Source organism: Cicer arietinum, chromosome 2 (genome assembly GCF_000331145.2).
Source record: "Cicer arietinum cultivar CDC Frontier isolate Library 1 chromosome 2, Cicar.CDCFrontier_v2.0, whole genome shotgun sequence".
Lineage (NCBI taxonomy): Eukaryota > Viridiplantae > Streptophyta > Magnoliopsida > Fabales > Fabaceae > Cicer > Cicer arietinum.
In genome coordinates this window covers 10,689,127-10,704,649 of record NC_021161.2, presented here as the reverse complement: position 1 = coordinate 10,704,649, position 15,523 = coordinate 10,689,127, and the positions used below count along the sequence as shown (strand labels likewise).

The 15,523-nt window shown below is 28.4% G+C and overlaps 2 protein-coding genes across 2 annotated transcripts; one reads left to right on the top strand and one right to left on the bottom strand.

Moving 5' to 3' along the window:
- The first annotated feature begins 2,642 nt into the window (after positions 1–2,642).
- On the top strand, positions 2,643–4,434 carry NAC3 (NAC family transcription factor 3). Its single transcript, NM_001365096.1, has 3 exons — positions 2,643–2,941; positions 3,232–3,512; positions 3,847–4,434. Exons 1-3 carry the CDS (start codon positions 2,776–2,778, stop codon positions 4,255–4,257), a joined length of 858 nt encoding a protein of 285 aa, NP_001352025.1. The 5' UTR covers positions 2,643–2,775; the 3' UTR covers positions 4,258–4,434.
- A 3,092-nt stretch (positions 4,435–7,526) lies between these two features.
- LOC101506479 (2-hydroxy-palmitic acid dioxygenase mpo1-like) lies at positions 7,527–14,020 on the bottom strand. The gene is made up of 4 exons (XM_004490035.4): positions 13,500–14,020; positions 8,642–8,704; positions 8,496–8,567; positions 7,527–7,776 (listed from the first exon to the last, which is right to left on the bottom strand). The coding sequence occupies exons 1-4, from the start codon at positions 13,866–13,868 to the stop codon at positions 7,660–7,662; spliced, it is 621 nt and encodes a 206-aa protein (XP_004490092.1). The 5' UTR covers positions 13,869–14,020; the 3' UTR covers positions 7,527–7,659.
- Between the last annotated feature and the right edge of the window lie 1,503 nt (positions 14,021–15,523).

Here is a 15,523-nt window from a genome sequence, read left to right as displayed (position 1 = left end):
GTTATTTTTATGTTCAATGCCTTATTATTATTATCAAAATATTGATAAGAATACCTTATTCAGATTATATCTATTGCCATCATTTCAATAAGAAAAAAAATATAATTAAGGTTTAAATATATATATATATTTTTTTGTAAAGATGGTTCGTTTTGATTTTAGTCTCTGTAATTTATTTTTTTTGATTTATACTCTTATAAATTTTAATATGTTTTAAAAAAAGTCATTTATAAATATTTTTTAATAAAAAAATTGTGACATGATTAATTTTGTATAAAGTGACATATAGTGAATGTGTAATTGATGTTGACTAGACAATATTTAATATTTAAAATTTATTTTATTAACTCATTTAAATACTTAAAATAATTAATTAATTAATAAATCAAATAAATAATAAAAACTCAATAATATTCATCTTCAACCCTAATTTTTTTAGTAAAAACTCAACAACCTTTATCTTCAACCCTAATTTCTTCATCTTCAAATCATAAATTCTCATATATGATTTAAACCCTAAAAATTCTAATCTCTAGTTTTTCTTGCACGACACCTATAATTCTAACTAAATATGCACTATCTCGGTTTTGGATGGGGTTCGCGGCCAAATCTATACGAGGTAGAAAAACTTACAATAAAAGCACTAAATCAATCTTGTGTAACATTTTTCAGTATTCAATTAATCATGCAAACACAAATGTCAAACTATTGATCAATTCAAATTATACAAACCCTTATACGAAAAAGTAAAATTTAAATAAAATAAAAAATCGAAAGAAATTTTAGGAGGAAAATTACAACCACTGTAATGAAAAAGGGAAAATGATAAGAGAGACTAAGACCATAATTGGAAACCATAGCCAAATCACAAGAAGACAAACATGTCCATAACAGGTGTGGTGTAAGAAAAATAAGAGATTATAATTTTTTTGAAGATGAAGAAATTAGAGTTGAAGATGAAGGCTGTTGAATTTTTATTATAAAATTTGGGGTTGAAGATGAAGATTATTGAATTTTTATTATTTAATTGGTTAGTTAATTAATTAATTAGTTTTAAGTTTTTTTAATTAAACGAGTTAATAAAATGAATTTTAATTTTAAATATAGTCTAATCAATAACAATTACATGATCACCATATGCCACTTCATCCAAAATTAGCCATGTCACCATTTTTTGCTGAAAAAGATTCATAAATGACTTTTTTAAAACTTGTTAGAATTTGCAATGTATAAATCAAACAAAAAATTTACATGACTAAAATCAAAATGAACCACGTTTGCAAAAACCAAAAATATATTTAAACCTATAATTAAAGTTGTAAGTTTGATTCCTATTAGTAACATTGAAAGAAAATAAATATAAATATTTTTGTAAGTGTTCAGTGAGACATAAAGTCTTCTATACTTTAGATTAGAACAACATCCATCCATCTTAAATTATATATATATAAAAAATAATAATTAAGGTTACTGATTTTTCCTTTTCTTTAAAGATTTTTTTTCGTTTATCATAGTATTGTCCACACTCTATGCAACTGCAAAGACCGATCAATGATTTAGGACATATTTAAAAATTATCTCTTTTAAAGAGTGAATTTTCATACTTTTGATCCATTGGTTGAATATACCGGACAAAGCAAATTGAATATGAAAATTGATCCTCAAATTTGTAAATATCGGTCAAAGTAGTCCATAAATTTTGTGAATCAAACATGTTTATGAAATTGTAAAGTGTAGCTCAAAATAGCCTTTTTTTTATATAGTCAATAGTTAATAATTAGTTGTTAATTTTGTTAGGAACTGGATTTAAACCCATGACCTTGTAACTCCAACTACCCCAAACCTTCAAATCACATTATAACTGTAGTTCAAAATAGTCTATCTATAAATTTTATGGTTAGAGATTGATTTGACATATTAATTGAATATGTCATTCTTTTATGTTGATCTCATATAAATGTCATTATAACATGAATAAATTTGTCTATAAAATTTAGGTTTTACATGGACTAATTTGTCAGTAATTAATTTATGACAAATTTGTCTCTTAAATGACCATATTTCATAATTAAATTTTTCTAAGGTGAGATGACATTAAAATCAACATTGAAAAGTCACAAATTCAATTAGTGTATCTCATCATAATCTCCAACACTAAAAAATTACATATAAATTATTCTGAATGACAATTAACAATTTCAATAATGTATTATCAATTTACAAAATTTAAAGACTAATTTAATTCACGGTTATAATTTTAAATATCAATTTATGAGTTCCCTGTATTTTCTTAATGGTCGAAAATTAAAAAAAAAAACTGGTTTTGCTGACATCAACTTCACAATTATATGAACTTTATGTATTTGTAGTATGCCAATAATATTCCTCCAAAGCATTGAATGCAATCTCAATGTGGATAAAGACACACTAGTGTTATTCAAAAAAAAGAAAAATAAAAAGTCAGATAAGAGATAGATGAAGAAATTATAGTCACTGATTGGAGCATGGCATAAGAGCTTTGGTGACGCATATTCTAAGGTACATAAAAGTCTTCATAGTAACCAATCAAATCCATACAACACTACACAAAAGACAAAAAACCTCAAAGATAAAAGGGCCATTCATCTCATTGCAAACATTTCAAACACCTTGATTTCTCTTGAACCCTCTCTTACAATATCAATTTCCTAGCAACCCTTTTCCTTAATTTTCCTCCAAAAATAACCATTAAAATTTTAGTCTATAGTTTCATATTTCCCTCTTTTTTTTTATTCAATGAATGGAAGAACAAGCTCTGATCTTCCACCAGGTTTCAGATTTCACCCAACTGATGAGGAATTAATTGTTTATTACCTTTGTAACCAAGCAACATCACAACCATGTCCTGCATCTATCATCCCTGAAGTTGATATCTATAAATTTGATCCATGGGAATTACCTGGTATACATATTAATTATATTGTAATATTACTTTTTTTGTTTTTGTTTCAAACCTTCGGTTATCCAAAAAAATTGGAACAAGATAATCTAAAGTTCAAAGTCAGGACATAAAGTCTGACTCATGATTATTTCAGTTAGTTTTTGAAATTCTCGATTAATTCGACTTTCACTAAAGTTTATAAATTACTTGAGTCTAATTATTTGATCTGATTACATAGTAATATTATTTTAATATGTATAAATTTGATTATTTTTTTTTCAATATTAACTTGTGATCATAATAAAATGCAGATAAATCAGATTTTGTAGAAAATGAATGGTATTTTTTTAGTCCAAGAGAGAGAAAGTATCCAAATGGGGTGAGGCCAAATAGAGCAACTGTTTCTGGGTATTGGAAGGCTACTGGCACAGACAAATCAATCTTTAGTGGGTCTAAACATATTGGGGTTAAGAAAGCTTTGGTTTTTTATAAGGGTAGGCCACCAAAGGGCCTCAAGACAGATTGGATTATGCATGAGTATAGGTTAATTGGATCAAGAAAACAAGCCAATAGGCAAATTGGATCCATGAGGGTAAATTTTTTAACCCTTAATTTGTCTCTACGTTAGTTTTATACTATGATTTCCGAACTCTAACGACTTATTGAATAGATCACTTGTTTAATCTTGAAATCGACGTTAATTTAATTATGAAATTAAAATATTCGATCAGATCAACCATTTTCGGCCCGTCAATTGACATGGAATTATCTTGTAGTATTTTTCAATTTCTATAATCATTTCAAAATTTTGTTAATTTAATGTACAAATTGTGTAGCTTTGCAATCCTTTTTGATTTTCTATAACTATTTTTTAATATTTTATTTATTTAATTGACCTTACCTTATGTTTTTTCATGTGTCACCAGCTAGATGATTGGGTGTTGTGTAGGATCTATAAGAAGAAGAATACCACAAAATCATTTGACACAAGAGAAGAATACCCTACAAATCAAATCAATGTATCACCAAGAAATGATGATGATAGTGAACAAGAATTGATGAAATTTTCAAGGACATGTTCTCTAACTAATCTTTTGGATATGGACTACTTGGGTCCAATATCACAAATATTATCAGATGGATCATATAACTCAACATTTGAATATCAAATTAACACTGCACATGGTGGAATAATTGTTGACCCATTTGTAAAATCACAAATGGTTGAAATGGCTACTAACTCTTATGCAGCTGATTCAGAGAAAAACAATGTGAAACAGAATAGCAGCTTCAATTCAACCTTATTTGGGAATCAAGTATATGACCATAGAGAATAATAAATTAATTACAAAAAAGAATAGTAAATGAATGACATTGGATTATTTAATTAGGCATGACGATAAGCTTCACCAATAAAATAATTCTGAAGATTCTTTGTAGAAATATATAATATATATATAGCATCACCCTATGAATTTTCAGTTATATTATTTAATCTGATAGCTCCATCAGAATATTAATGATACATTTTTCCAATACTTTTTATTTTATTTTAGTGGGTGAAATTTTATAGACTTGAACGTATTAAATTTCATTCAATAATAATCTACATCCATTTTTTTGTTTGGCTTTTTTGTCATTTACTCTTTATTTAAGTTTTTATTTACAATTTTATTTTTCTTTATCTAATCAAATAACTGAAGTTAATCCTAATTTAAATTTTAAAGCAAATCTAATGCTTAAATCGATCTTAACAAATCAAATATAAATAATTTTAATTCAATTTTGAATTAAAAACATAGTGATTAAAATAGTAATAAAAGCGTTTAAAAGATAATGTTAAACAATTCGGTTGCTAACATTAGAAATTTGCATCATTACATAAAACGACAAGCTAATTTGCTTTTGAATTGAAGTGCAAAATCTAGAATTACATTCCATAATTTGATACATTTCAAACCAAATGCTTATATCATGCTTTGGTAGCTTTTTATGGTCCTATTAATAGAAATAATTATTTATTGTGACGAACGAAACAATTGACCAAAAAGAATAGAAAGTATTGGAAGTCAATAATTGAAGCAAGAAGAAGTTATAAGAAGAATAGTAGTTAATTTAATGTGTTATGTTATTATTAGTTAATTATTGTGTTGGTACTATGGTGTTGCTTATCCAAAATGATGACGGCAGTATATTGGTACAAAAAGGGAATGACGTGTTGAAGAGGTTGGTATCTGCGCATGCTTTTGAGTTGAGTTGAGTTGAGGCTTACACATACAAAATCCTTGTATTTGCTTTGTCATGAAAGTGCTACTTAATATAAATAAGTAGTTGAAAGTTAGGCAAATCAATCATTTGAATTAGTCGTTATGTACTATATTACTCTTTTATAATTCAACTTTTATTTATATAATCTACCATCATAGCCACCTTTTATTACTTGAAAATTGAACAAAACACTTAACAAAATCAATACATATATAGGATAACAATAATTGTGTAGACTATGCTTTACACAATTAACTACAAATATGTAATATATTATTTAGTTTGGTTTAAATATAATTTAGGGATGTTTAGTGTTTGTATAGTCTTAAAGTATGTTAACAAAACCATGTTGACATGAAAGCTTAATTTTGTTGCTTTTACAAATTCACGGAAGGATGGATATATATAGTATAGGAATGCGATAAAATGCTTTCTGTCGTGCATCCAAACATGCTTAGTTTAAGACACCACCAAGTGGATGATATGAGATGAAACATTTCTTAGTAAATCCATATATAGACTTCAAAATTGTGCACATTAATGCTTGCTAAGGGGTCTATTAAGGAACTAAAGTTCTGTGTATCGGTCCAAATTATGTTCTAAACCGATTAATACATATTTTTTCTTAAAGAAAAATTGTCAATAGACACACGGACACTTCATTTATGCATTGAAATCCTCTCCACTTATCACTTTCTTCATTTTTTCCATTATCAAAATTTTGATAATATAAAATATAATAATGAGACATTTGATGGACTTGAATATTTTTATACAACTAAAAACATTCAAAATTATAGTAGTGGAGAGGATATTGACTCCTCAGTGACACCTTGAGAGAGTAAGAAATAAAGAGAGTGATGTGACATATATGATATATTAGTGATGTGATAGAATGATAGAGATAGAGAGAAAATGAGATGTTGAATATGTGTATGAAAATGATATGTGTATCATTGTAGTATTTTGAGTCTTTTATGATAAATGCTAACGATTCTGTCAAAAAATATTATAAATAATAACAAGTGTCTTAAAGACATTCGTTAAGAAATTAAAATGTAAAATTTTGTCATAAAAGTTGTGTATTCAACTCCTAAAAGTTTAAAAAAATTGTTTTCATTAACTACAAAATTTCTACCAAATGTTAGCAGAATACACACAGGTTAGTACCACTAATATTTTATTTATAAACGACCCATCTTTAATATGATCAACAAGGTTATTCTGGCTAATACACTTCTCATATTCTCATCTCTCCCACTTTGTGCAATTCCAATATGATTAAAGGTCTATTGCAGACATGGATTCTCTCCCACTCTGTGCAATTCCAATATGATTAAAGGTCTATTGCAAACATGGATTCCCTGCAATCACTGACTACACGCATTCACGCAGTAAATGATTGCATAGCCATCTAACTGAGATTAGACAGTTCAGATTAATTTTTTTGTTCTGAAAAAATAAATCAAAAACTGTTTGAGATCAAAATCGTTTGATCGAGATTGAACGGTCATGCAGTCACTGATTACGTGAATGCGTGCAGTAAGTGACTACACAAAATCTAAATTTTTCTATCACACCACAACACAATGATGATTCCCTCTCTACCATGAGCACTTCCATGATGAGACTAAGATGCATTGTTTCCAGCCTCTCAAGCGTGGTTGTGCAAGGTAGTTTGCCACGCCAATGCAGAAAAGTTGCAGGTCTCTCACACCTTTGTTACTTGAAAAGATACCCGTCATCAAAAAATCAATTGTGGAGATGGTGGGGGAAGAGAGATGACATTAAGGTAGGGGAATATTTTTCAGTTGTCAATTTCACCCTTAAGTGCACCGATACAAAATCTATTAATTTGGAATTGGACTCATCTAAAGTGACAAATTGCTAAAATGAGTGATTCAATGATTGATATTATAACCACTCATGGTTGGTCATGTACGTGCACATAATATCAACAATTTTTTTCATCATCAATGGTTGATATTATTTACTTTATTCTCTAAAGTAAATTGTTCATTTTAGATGAACAAAATCCATCGATTTGGATACCTTAACATTCACTTACTATTAATAAATAATAAATAATAAATAAAATATGAACTATACATTACTAGTTGACATTTTAAGAGCCAAGTTTCTCGTTGTTGATATAACAAACTGGTTAATTCAAGCGCATTCATTCATTCACTGCCAATGAATTTCTTTATTCACTTCTTAACAAACAGATCTGATGCTTCTATCAGAAAACATAATTTAGCATAACAATGGTATTGCTGTTTTCTTCACAAAGATGTATGGCTAATAAATTATAATTTCTATGAAAACAGATGAGGAATTAATTATCCTGAAAAAGCATGAATACCTTTGTAATATATACATGATCATCTGTAGCTTTTTATTATTCCTTTGTTGATGTGAGATCATTTAACATCAAACAATTATTAAAGATACACAAATCCAAGCAGAAGCTATGAAATTAGTCTCAGCTTACTTTCTTTCCATTCCTCGATATTAGCTTCAACTTTTGCTTGCACAATTGAATGAAATCCTGGATATGGTTCATAACCAAATAGAGTCTGGAGAGCCTACACCAAACAAATAGGCTTACATTCAAACATAAATGAATGGCAAAACTGCATCAGAGGTTCTTTAACTTAATTTAAAGTTTCAACCAGGTTCTTTATTACTCCCTCTTTTCCTTTTTATAAGAGACAATTGGGTCAATAAAAGTTGATGTATTTTACATCAACTTTTGTTGACAATTGTCTCTTATAAAAAAGATAGGAGAAAGTATTTTTTTAGATAAAAAAATCTTTTATCTTTAGAAAAGACAACAACTATGGATCTTTAGTAATTTTTCATCCAAAATCGTGAAAAATTGCCTTGTTTTGCCTTTTTTTAAAAATGTAATTTGTCATTATGTTTTTAGAATTCTGGTGTCATTTTGACCTTATGCTGAAACTTGGATGTCATTTTGGCCTTATGTTGGAACTTGAATGTCATTTTGGCTAGTATTCAATAACTGAAAGAATTATGGTTTATACATTTTAATGGGACCAGAATGGCACCAAAATTTCCAAAAGACATAATGACAATCTACATTTCAAAAAATGCCAATTTTTCACAGTTTTAGACGAAAAACTACTCAAGGTCCAATGCTATTGTCGTTTAGAAAGATAAATTACTTTTTGATCTAAAAAGAAGATAAATGATACATTTGAAACTTTAAATTAAGTTTTAGGCAGAAAACAAAGCAAGAGAACAAATAATATTAGAAATAATATGAAAACTTTCTGTACCATACCTCGAGCAATACAAAGAAAGGAGCCATTACTAAGGCCTGAATGAGGTTATCCAAAAGAGCAGGCGCTCGTTTCTGCGGGCGAAAAAATCTCAGGTGCATATATAATAGGGTAAGTCAGGAATTGAGTTAAAATAGCAGCAACTTACCTCAAATACTCCATGACCAATGAACTGTCCTATCCAACATACCAGCTGAACCACCAGAACAACCTATATATGAGATTATTTGAGAATTGAGATCAAGGATCCAAAAGTCACAAATTTTATGTTGATATTTATGAATGCATCAAACAAAAATAATTTTTCCATGAAAAAATAAAAATATTTTTCTTATCGACATTTGACAATATGCATCTTTAGCGTGATATACTAATATATATGGTAACTGAAGAAAACAGCATAGGTATTCAGTGTCAGATGAGGCTGCTGACAATAATCTCTTATACAAATTTATGTTATATATGTTTTGATGCAAAACATATGGTATTAACTCCAGGATATACTAATACTAGACTCATAATCCTAATTCAATGAGATAACAAATCATGAAATAAGGAAATAGGAAACCAATCCTAAGAGATAATTTGAGATATACATAGTTACTCTAAGATAGAATCATGATGTTATGACATATCTTTTATGTATTCTGAAAAATGTAATGCACTATGCAGAAAAGGGTTGGGTTGTTGTATGCTAAATCTCTGAGTTCATGTACATGCAATATGCAGAAAAGGGTTGTATCATGAACTCTGATTAAAAGTACATGCAATAGATGTTATGCATGATATGGTTTATTACAAAAGAAATTTAAGCATAAAACAACTCATTACTAGAGGAGGCAAAATGGATGGATCGAATGGATATGGATTGTAATAGATGGATCAAAATAATCCATTAATTCATTTACAATCCACTAAAAATTCTTAAAAATAATTCAATCCAATCCATCCATTAAAACTAAAAACCATCCAATCCATCTATTATCACATTTTGATCGATGGATTTCCATCTAATCCACTTAATAATTTTTTTAATATTATAATAAATTATATACCTACAATAATAATAATAATAATGGTTTTTATTTATTGTTGCAAAAAAATAAATAATGGTTTTTATTATTCCTAAAATTAATTCATTTATTATTTTAAAAAATATTTTTTAAAATATTAATAAAACTGTTTTCAAAATATTAAAAAAATACTGAAAATGACTGTTCTTAAATATTTTAAAAACTTTTTTATATTATTTTTAAAAACCGTTCATTATTATTATTTTTAAATAGGTAATTAATTTAATAATTAATAATTAAATAATAGGGGTGGTAGCCAAAGGCGGTGTGCTGGAAGCCACCAAGGCGGTGCTTTGGCGTCCAGCCACCACCAACCACTCTATTTAAATTAATAATTAATAAATTATTATTTTAAAATTATTTTTAATAATAATGTAAAAAATTTAATTCTTTTTATTTTTTATTTTAGCAAAACAAAATCTTTTTTTTATTAAAAAACTCTGCTTTTTTTAATAAAATTAAATCATTATTTAAATTCTATTTTTTAAATATAATAAAGATATGAGTACTAAAAATAATAATTAAAATTCTGATTTTTCGAAACAACGTTTTTAAAATAATAAAGTTTGAATATGGTTTTTAAAAAACAATAAATAAAACTACTTTTAGAATTAATTATTTTTAAAATAATTAAACAAAAAATATTTTTTTAAATAGTTGTATGATAAAAAAATATTATTTTGAAATAAATATATAATATTTTCTTAAAATTATATATATATTTTAAATGTAATTAATTGGATTTTGAAAAAAAAAATTAGATGGATCAATCCATCCATATTTTTAAATGGATGGATTGATCCCATCAATTAAAATTTATATTAAATAGTGGATGGATTTATAGTTAGAAGGATTGGATGGATGATGGATAATTGGATCAAATTGTCACCCTCAACTTATTACCAATGAAACACTGACACACACAAACACAGGTACGACAGTGACACGTCGGCACTAGTATTAATTTGAGAAAATAAAAATGATAGGATATAACCACATGCATCAGAGTCATGTGAGACACCAGACACACCTTTAATATGAAATGTCACCTTTAATATGAAATGAATGTACTACATAATTCATTACAGCTATGTCATCTTATTAATAATAACTAAAATATAGGTTTTTTTTAATGATTGTGGAAGGAATAAGAATAGTTCAACTATCTACTCCTCAACCTAATAAGAGAATGGGAACTAACAAAGAAACAGCTACCAAAACTTCTGACAAAAATTTCTTAACATCAAGAATGAGAATGGTTCTAAATATTACAAGACCAAATATTATAGCATTATAAACACCACCATTAGACAAGACCAAATATTATAGCATTACAATAGCAACTGTAAGGGTATAAGGTTCTAAATACTACATTTCTTTGTTGCAACATTAGTGATGTCAATAGCATGCTACAACAGTGCTATAGCATTGTAGCAGAGCAGAGCAGCCACTGGCCGCTACAGGACCTGCTGTTGTTAGAGCAGTTTTATGTGGCAGTTGTAGCGGCCAGTATAGTGGCAAAAATAGAAGTCATCCCACTGTGAGCTGTCCGCTATCTTTCTATAGCGTTTTTGGGGTCTGCTATTTAAGATTGATAACACTGTGCAACATGTATATATTTTGTAACTAAAATGTATCCTCAAGTATGCCTGTTTATGAATTGAAAATCCAAAAAACATGATGTGCCTCTAGTGCATGTCAGGCAAGGCAACAAATCCACATGTAAACAGATTAAGTAATTTTCTTTTGTGGAGAGAAGATTTGAAACCAAAGGATTATGCTTAAGAGAATTTAGTGACTATTCATACCACAAGTTGCCTAATTAGGTGTGGAGGTGAAAATTTAGTGATTATTCATACCACAAGTTGCCAAAGTAAAGAATCTTGGATCCACCATGTGATTCATAAAATGTATATATAATATTCAAACTCAATTTGTGATTTTTCAGAGCCTATCAAGCTTGGAGGAAAACTCTACCAGATTGCTAGACCAACTATGCTCTAGGGTAATGGAGATGAGAATGTTGAAATGAATAACTAAACAGACCAATGTACAAGAAAAGATAAAATCAGAAACTAATGTATTTGGGAAAAGTTAAAGAAGCACCGATGTCAGAGTTGCATAATGTGGTTTGGACATGGGAGGAAAAGGTCAATAAGGTTTCACAATTTCAGTGAAAAACAAGTTAACAAAATGGAGCATAGCCAGTGTTTTCGATCACAAATTGCGAAGAAAAGTGGTTTATTCAAATTCCGCTATGCTATAGATGTTATAGCCGCTATTAAACAACACTTTATACTAAATAATGTATCGTGGAACAATAACGACTTGTTCAAATTCCACTATGCTATATCGTTGCTATTTGACTATATTGAGCATAGTCAGATGAAAATAATAGAGGAAGACAAAAGATAACATACGAAGAAACCATGGAAAAGAAAGCTTCGCTCAAACTGATTTCATCAAAAAATTGGCTTTAAATATAAATCAATGGCATTAACTCATTCATATAACTAACTTCCCCTAATAGGATAAGATCTGTTTGAGGTTATTCCATCTAAATATACCTTTTGCCCATATTCCTTTTTGAACAAGTTTTCACATCAGAATATGAAGTTAAGAAACAGTGGAAGAATTCATTTCTATTCCTATCTCAAATATTGTATTGTAGGCTATATGCACTTTCAATCAATGTTGTCAATAGCATGCTATAGCAACAGCGCAGTACAAGCACACACAATAGGAGAGTAGTTTAGTGTCGGAGCTGCCACGGTGAGATAGCACCACATCTCAAACAAGATAGAAAATTCAGAAGAAAAAAAAGCCTTTGAAGTTTAAACGTTGCAGCTTTTTGGTTGATGTACTTAGGAATTTTACAATTAAAAACACCAAAACAACATTTGGGCTTCTCCTCTCTCACTCTTGCTCTCATTTTTCACCCTCTCACTAATCAGTCATAGCTGGTTGTTGAATTTTTATGATATAGCATAAATTAAATAAACAAAATAACAATTTCAAAATACTTGCCATCAACACTTGTGTATTTAGGGTCACGACTCACTAGCTACGCAATGTTATCTAATTTTGATAACAGAGATTTCAATTCAAAAATGTTATTTGAAGTATCATATTTTGTTAATATATCGGGTGTCATAACTTATTAATCACCTACTAAACTTTATTAACCACAAATTCAAACTTGATTAACCTTGATTTTCAAGTGTTCAAATCTACAAGTAGTTGGAACACCTGACACCGTGGTTAATAATGTTCAAATTTGTGGTTAATTAAATTCAGTTGATAATTAACGAGTTATCCAATTTTGATATATCTATTAACAACTCATGGAACTGAGTTAACCACTCATTGAAATGAGTTATTTCTGTTTCAATTTCAACAAGTTACTTGTTCTATGATCAACAACAACAATAACAACAACCGAGTCTTATCCCACTAGGTAGGGTCGGCTACTTGGATCAAACAACGCCATAACGTTCTACTGCCATACATCATACCACTTTCCAGTTCATTATTCTCTAGGTTTTTTCTAATAGTTTCTCTTATAGATTTTCTAGGTCTTCCCCTACCTTTAACGATTTGACTATCTTCCATTTGATCTACTATCCTCACTACATAATCCAAAGGTCTCCTCTCCACGTGTCCAAAACCACCTAAGCCGAGTTTCTACAATATTTTTTACTATAGCTGCTACCCCAACTCTCTCGCTAATGATGTCATTCCTAACCCTATCTCGACTAGTCTTTACACACATCAAAGTAACATTCACATCTCGTCTAATTGTTCTATGGTAAAATCAGAAAAACACACAGATACAAAAAAGACAAAAACAAGAAGAAAACAAACATGGATGGCACTTGCAAACAAAAAATCCAATTAACAAAAGTACAACAAGGGTTATACAAAATTGTGTACCTTCCAAGCTAGAGTCCAACCAAGTTGACGAGCAAGAAAACTACTTAGAACCCAACAAAAAACACAAAGCAAAGCAGCCAAAGAACCAGCTTTGAGATCCAAACTAGCATAAAAAACCGAGTAAACCAAAGTAACCAAGAACCCAAAATTCCAAACCAAAACAAAATGGAGGTTACCGAATAGAAAAAAGTCGAAATTGGGGAGGTCGAAAAAGCGGGGTGTGAAGTAGAGTATGAGAATTGCAGAGAAGAAAATAGGCCAAACGAATAAGACGTGAATTGCTATGTTGATTGGATTGGAGTGATATGATCCGTAGAAAGCGAAGTGTTTTTCGAGATCAAAGAGTCCAGTTCTTCCCATGGAAAACATAGTAGATGTTAGTTTGATAAACAGGGTTTGGTAAAAATTGCTTGTCAAATTCACGGGTAAATAATACCCAAGTTGATCACAATTTTTTACCTACAAGATCTGGGTTATAACTTATAAACACACACAATTACGCGGTTTTCAAAAATAGAAGTATCCTAATCATGCGTGTTTGGAACGGAAATTCTGTGTTTGATTATAAATAAAATATGATAACAATTAATTATTAGATCAATAAAATTTAAACTTTTTAATATAAAGAAATTTAATTTTTTTAATGAGATATTAAGAGGAAGAATTCAACTCAAAATTAAAATAAGGTAACTTGATTAATATTTAGCAAATAGACGAGGGATAGGCGTGTCTTTGTCTCTTTCTTTCTATAGTTTGATGATGGAAATGTGATACTGCTCCTTCAAGTCACTGTTATAAATAAAATTTAATTATTTTGACTTATTTAATATTCTTCTTAATATATTATTTATTTAATTCAGAATATTTAAAGTTGGTAGGTAAATATTTGACATTAATTTATGTTTTACATAAAATCTAATAAATTAATTATATTTAACTATATTTCTTAGTATTTGCATAATTTTTTTTATAATAGTAATTGGATGGAGTATTTTAATAAGTACACTACAATCTTTTTTTCTCTCTCTCTCAATTTTTTCCCTTTTTCACCAAAAGTAAAATAATCATTAAAATTATCAACTCACCCCTTCTTAAAATTCATCATTGAAGTGGAAATAATATTCACAAAAAAATAAGAGATTGAATTACGATTTTTTTAAAAAATTTAATCATACATTTAAAAATATTTTCAAATATTTATATGGAAAACTGAAAAGTTGTAAGAGAACATTCTCCAGTAGATAATATTTTTTAATATTATAAATCTAATAAAGACATTTTAGTTTGTGTGGTATATATAAAAAATGTAAGTAGAGATAAAAAGATCACTTACAAGAAATATTTTGTTTTATCTAATATATGTTAGTTTAGTAATCACAACTATGAAATTTTTAGTATAGTGTTTTATTTAACACTTTCACTTTAGACCAACCTTAATCTTACAAGAGACTATGTTTAGATTGAAGATATGAGATGAAATTAAATGGAATAAATTGATGTTCCATTGTTTGAATTGATAAAAAGAGAATTGAATAGAGTGGAACACAATATAATGCATTTTATTCTATTCCATTAATTACTTTCACTTTTCTTTCTCTTCAATTTGGAAGGAATTAGAATAAATTTTCTTTTATTATTCATTTCATCTTAAAATATCCAAACAATGTAGTGAATATTTTATTTCATTCTACTCAATTCCACTTGGTTCTGCTCCGATCCATTATGTTCATTTTAACATATCAAAACATAGCTTTAGTCTTGAGAGACTTACACTTGTGTTCTTTTAGCCTCAACATGCTTAGACAAACTAACACATTTATCATCCAATCTATGAAGATTTGAGAATGTTTACAAGAATATGAGAGATTTGTAGGATCTGATTACAACTCAAAATAAATATACTCAAATACGTTGATTCACAAATCTAACTTAACGAGTTGAAGTATATGTTAATGATGATTGGAAGATAACTTGATAGATTTATACTTTAAAAAATGTATTATAATTTAAGTATAGTCTATTAA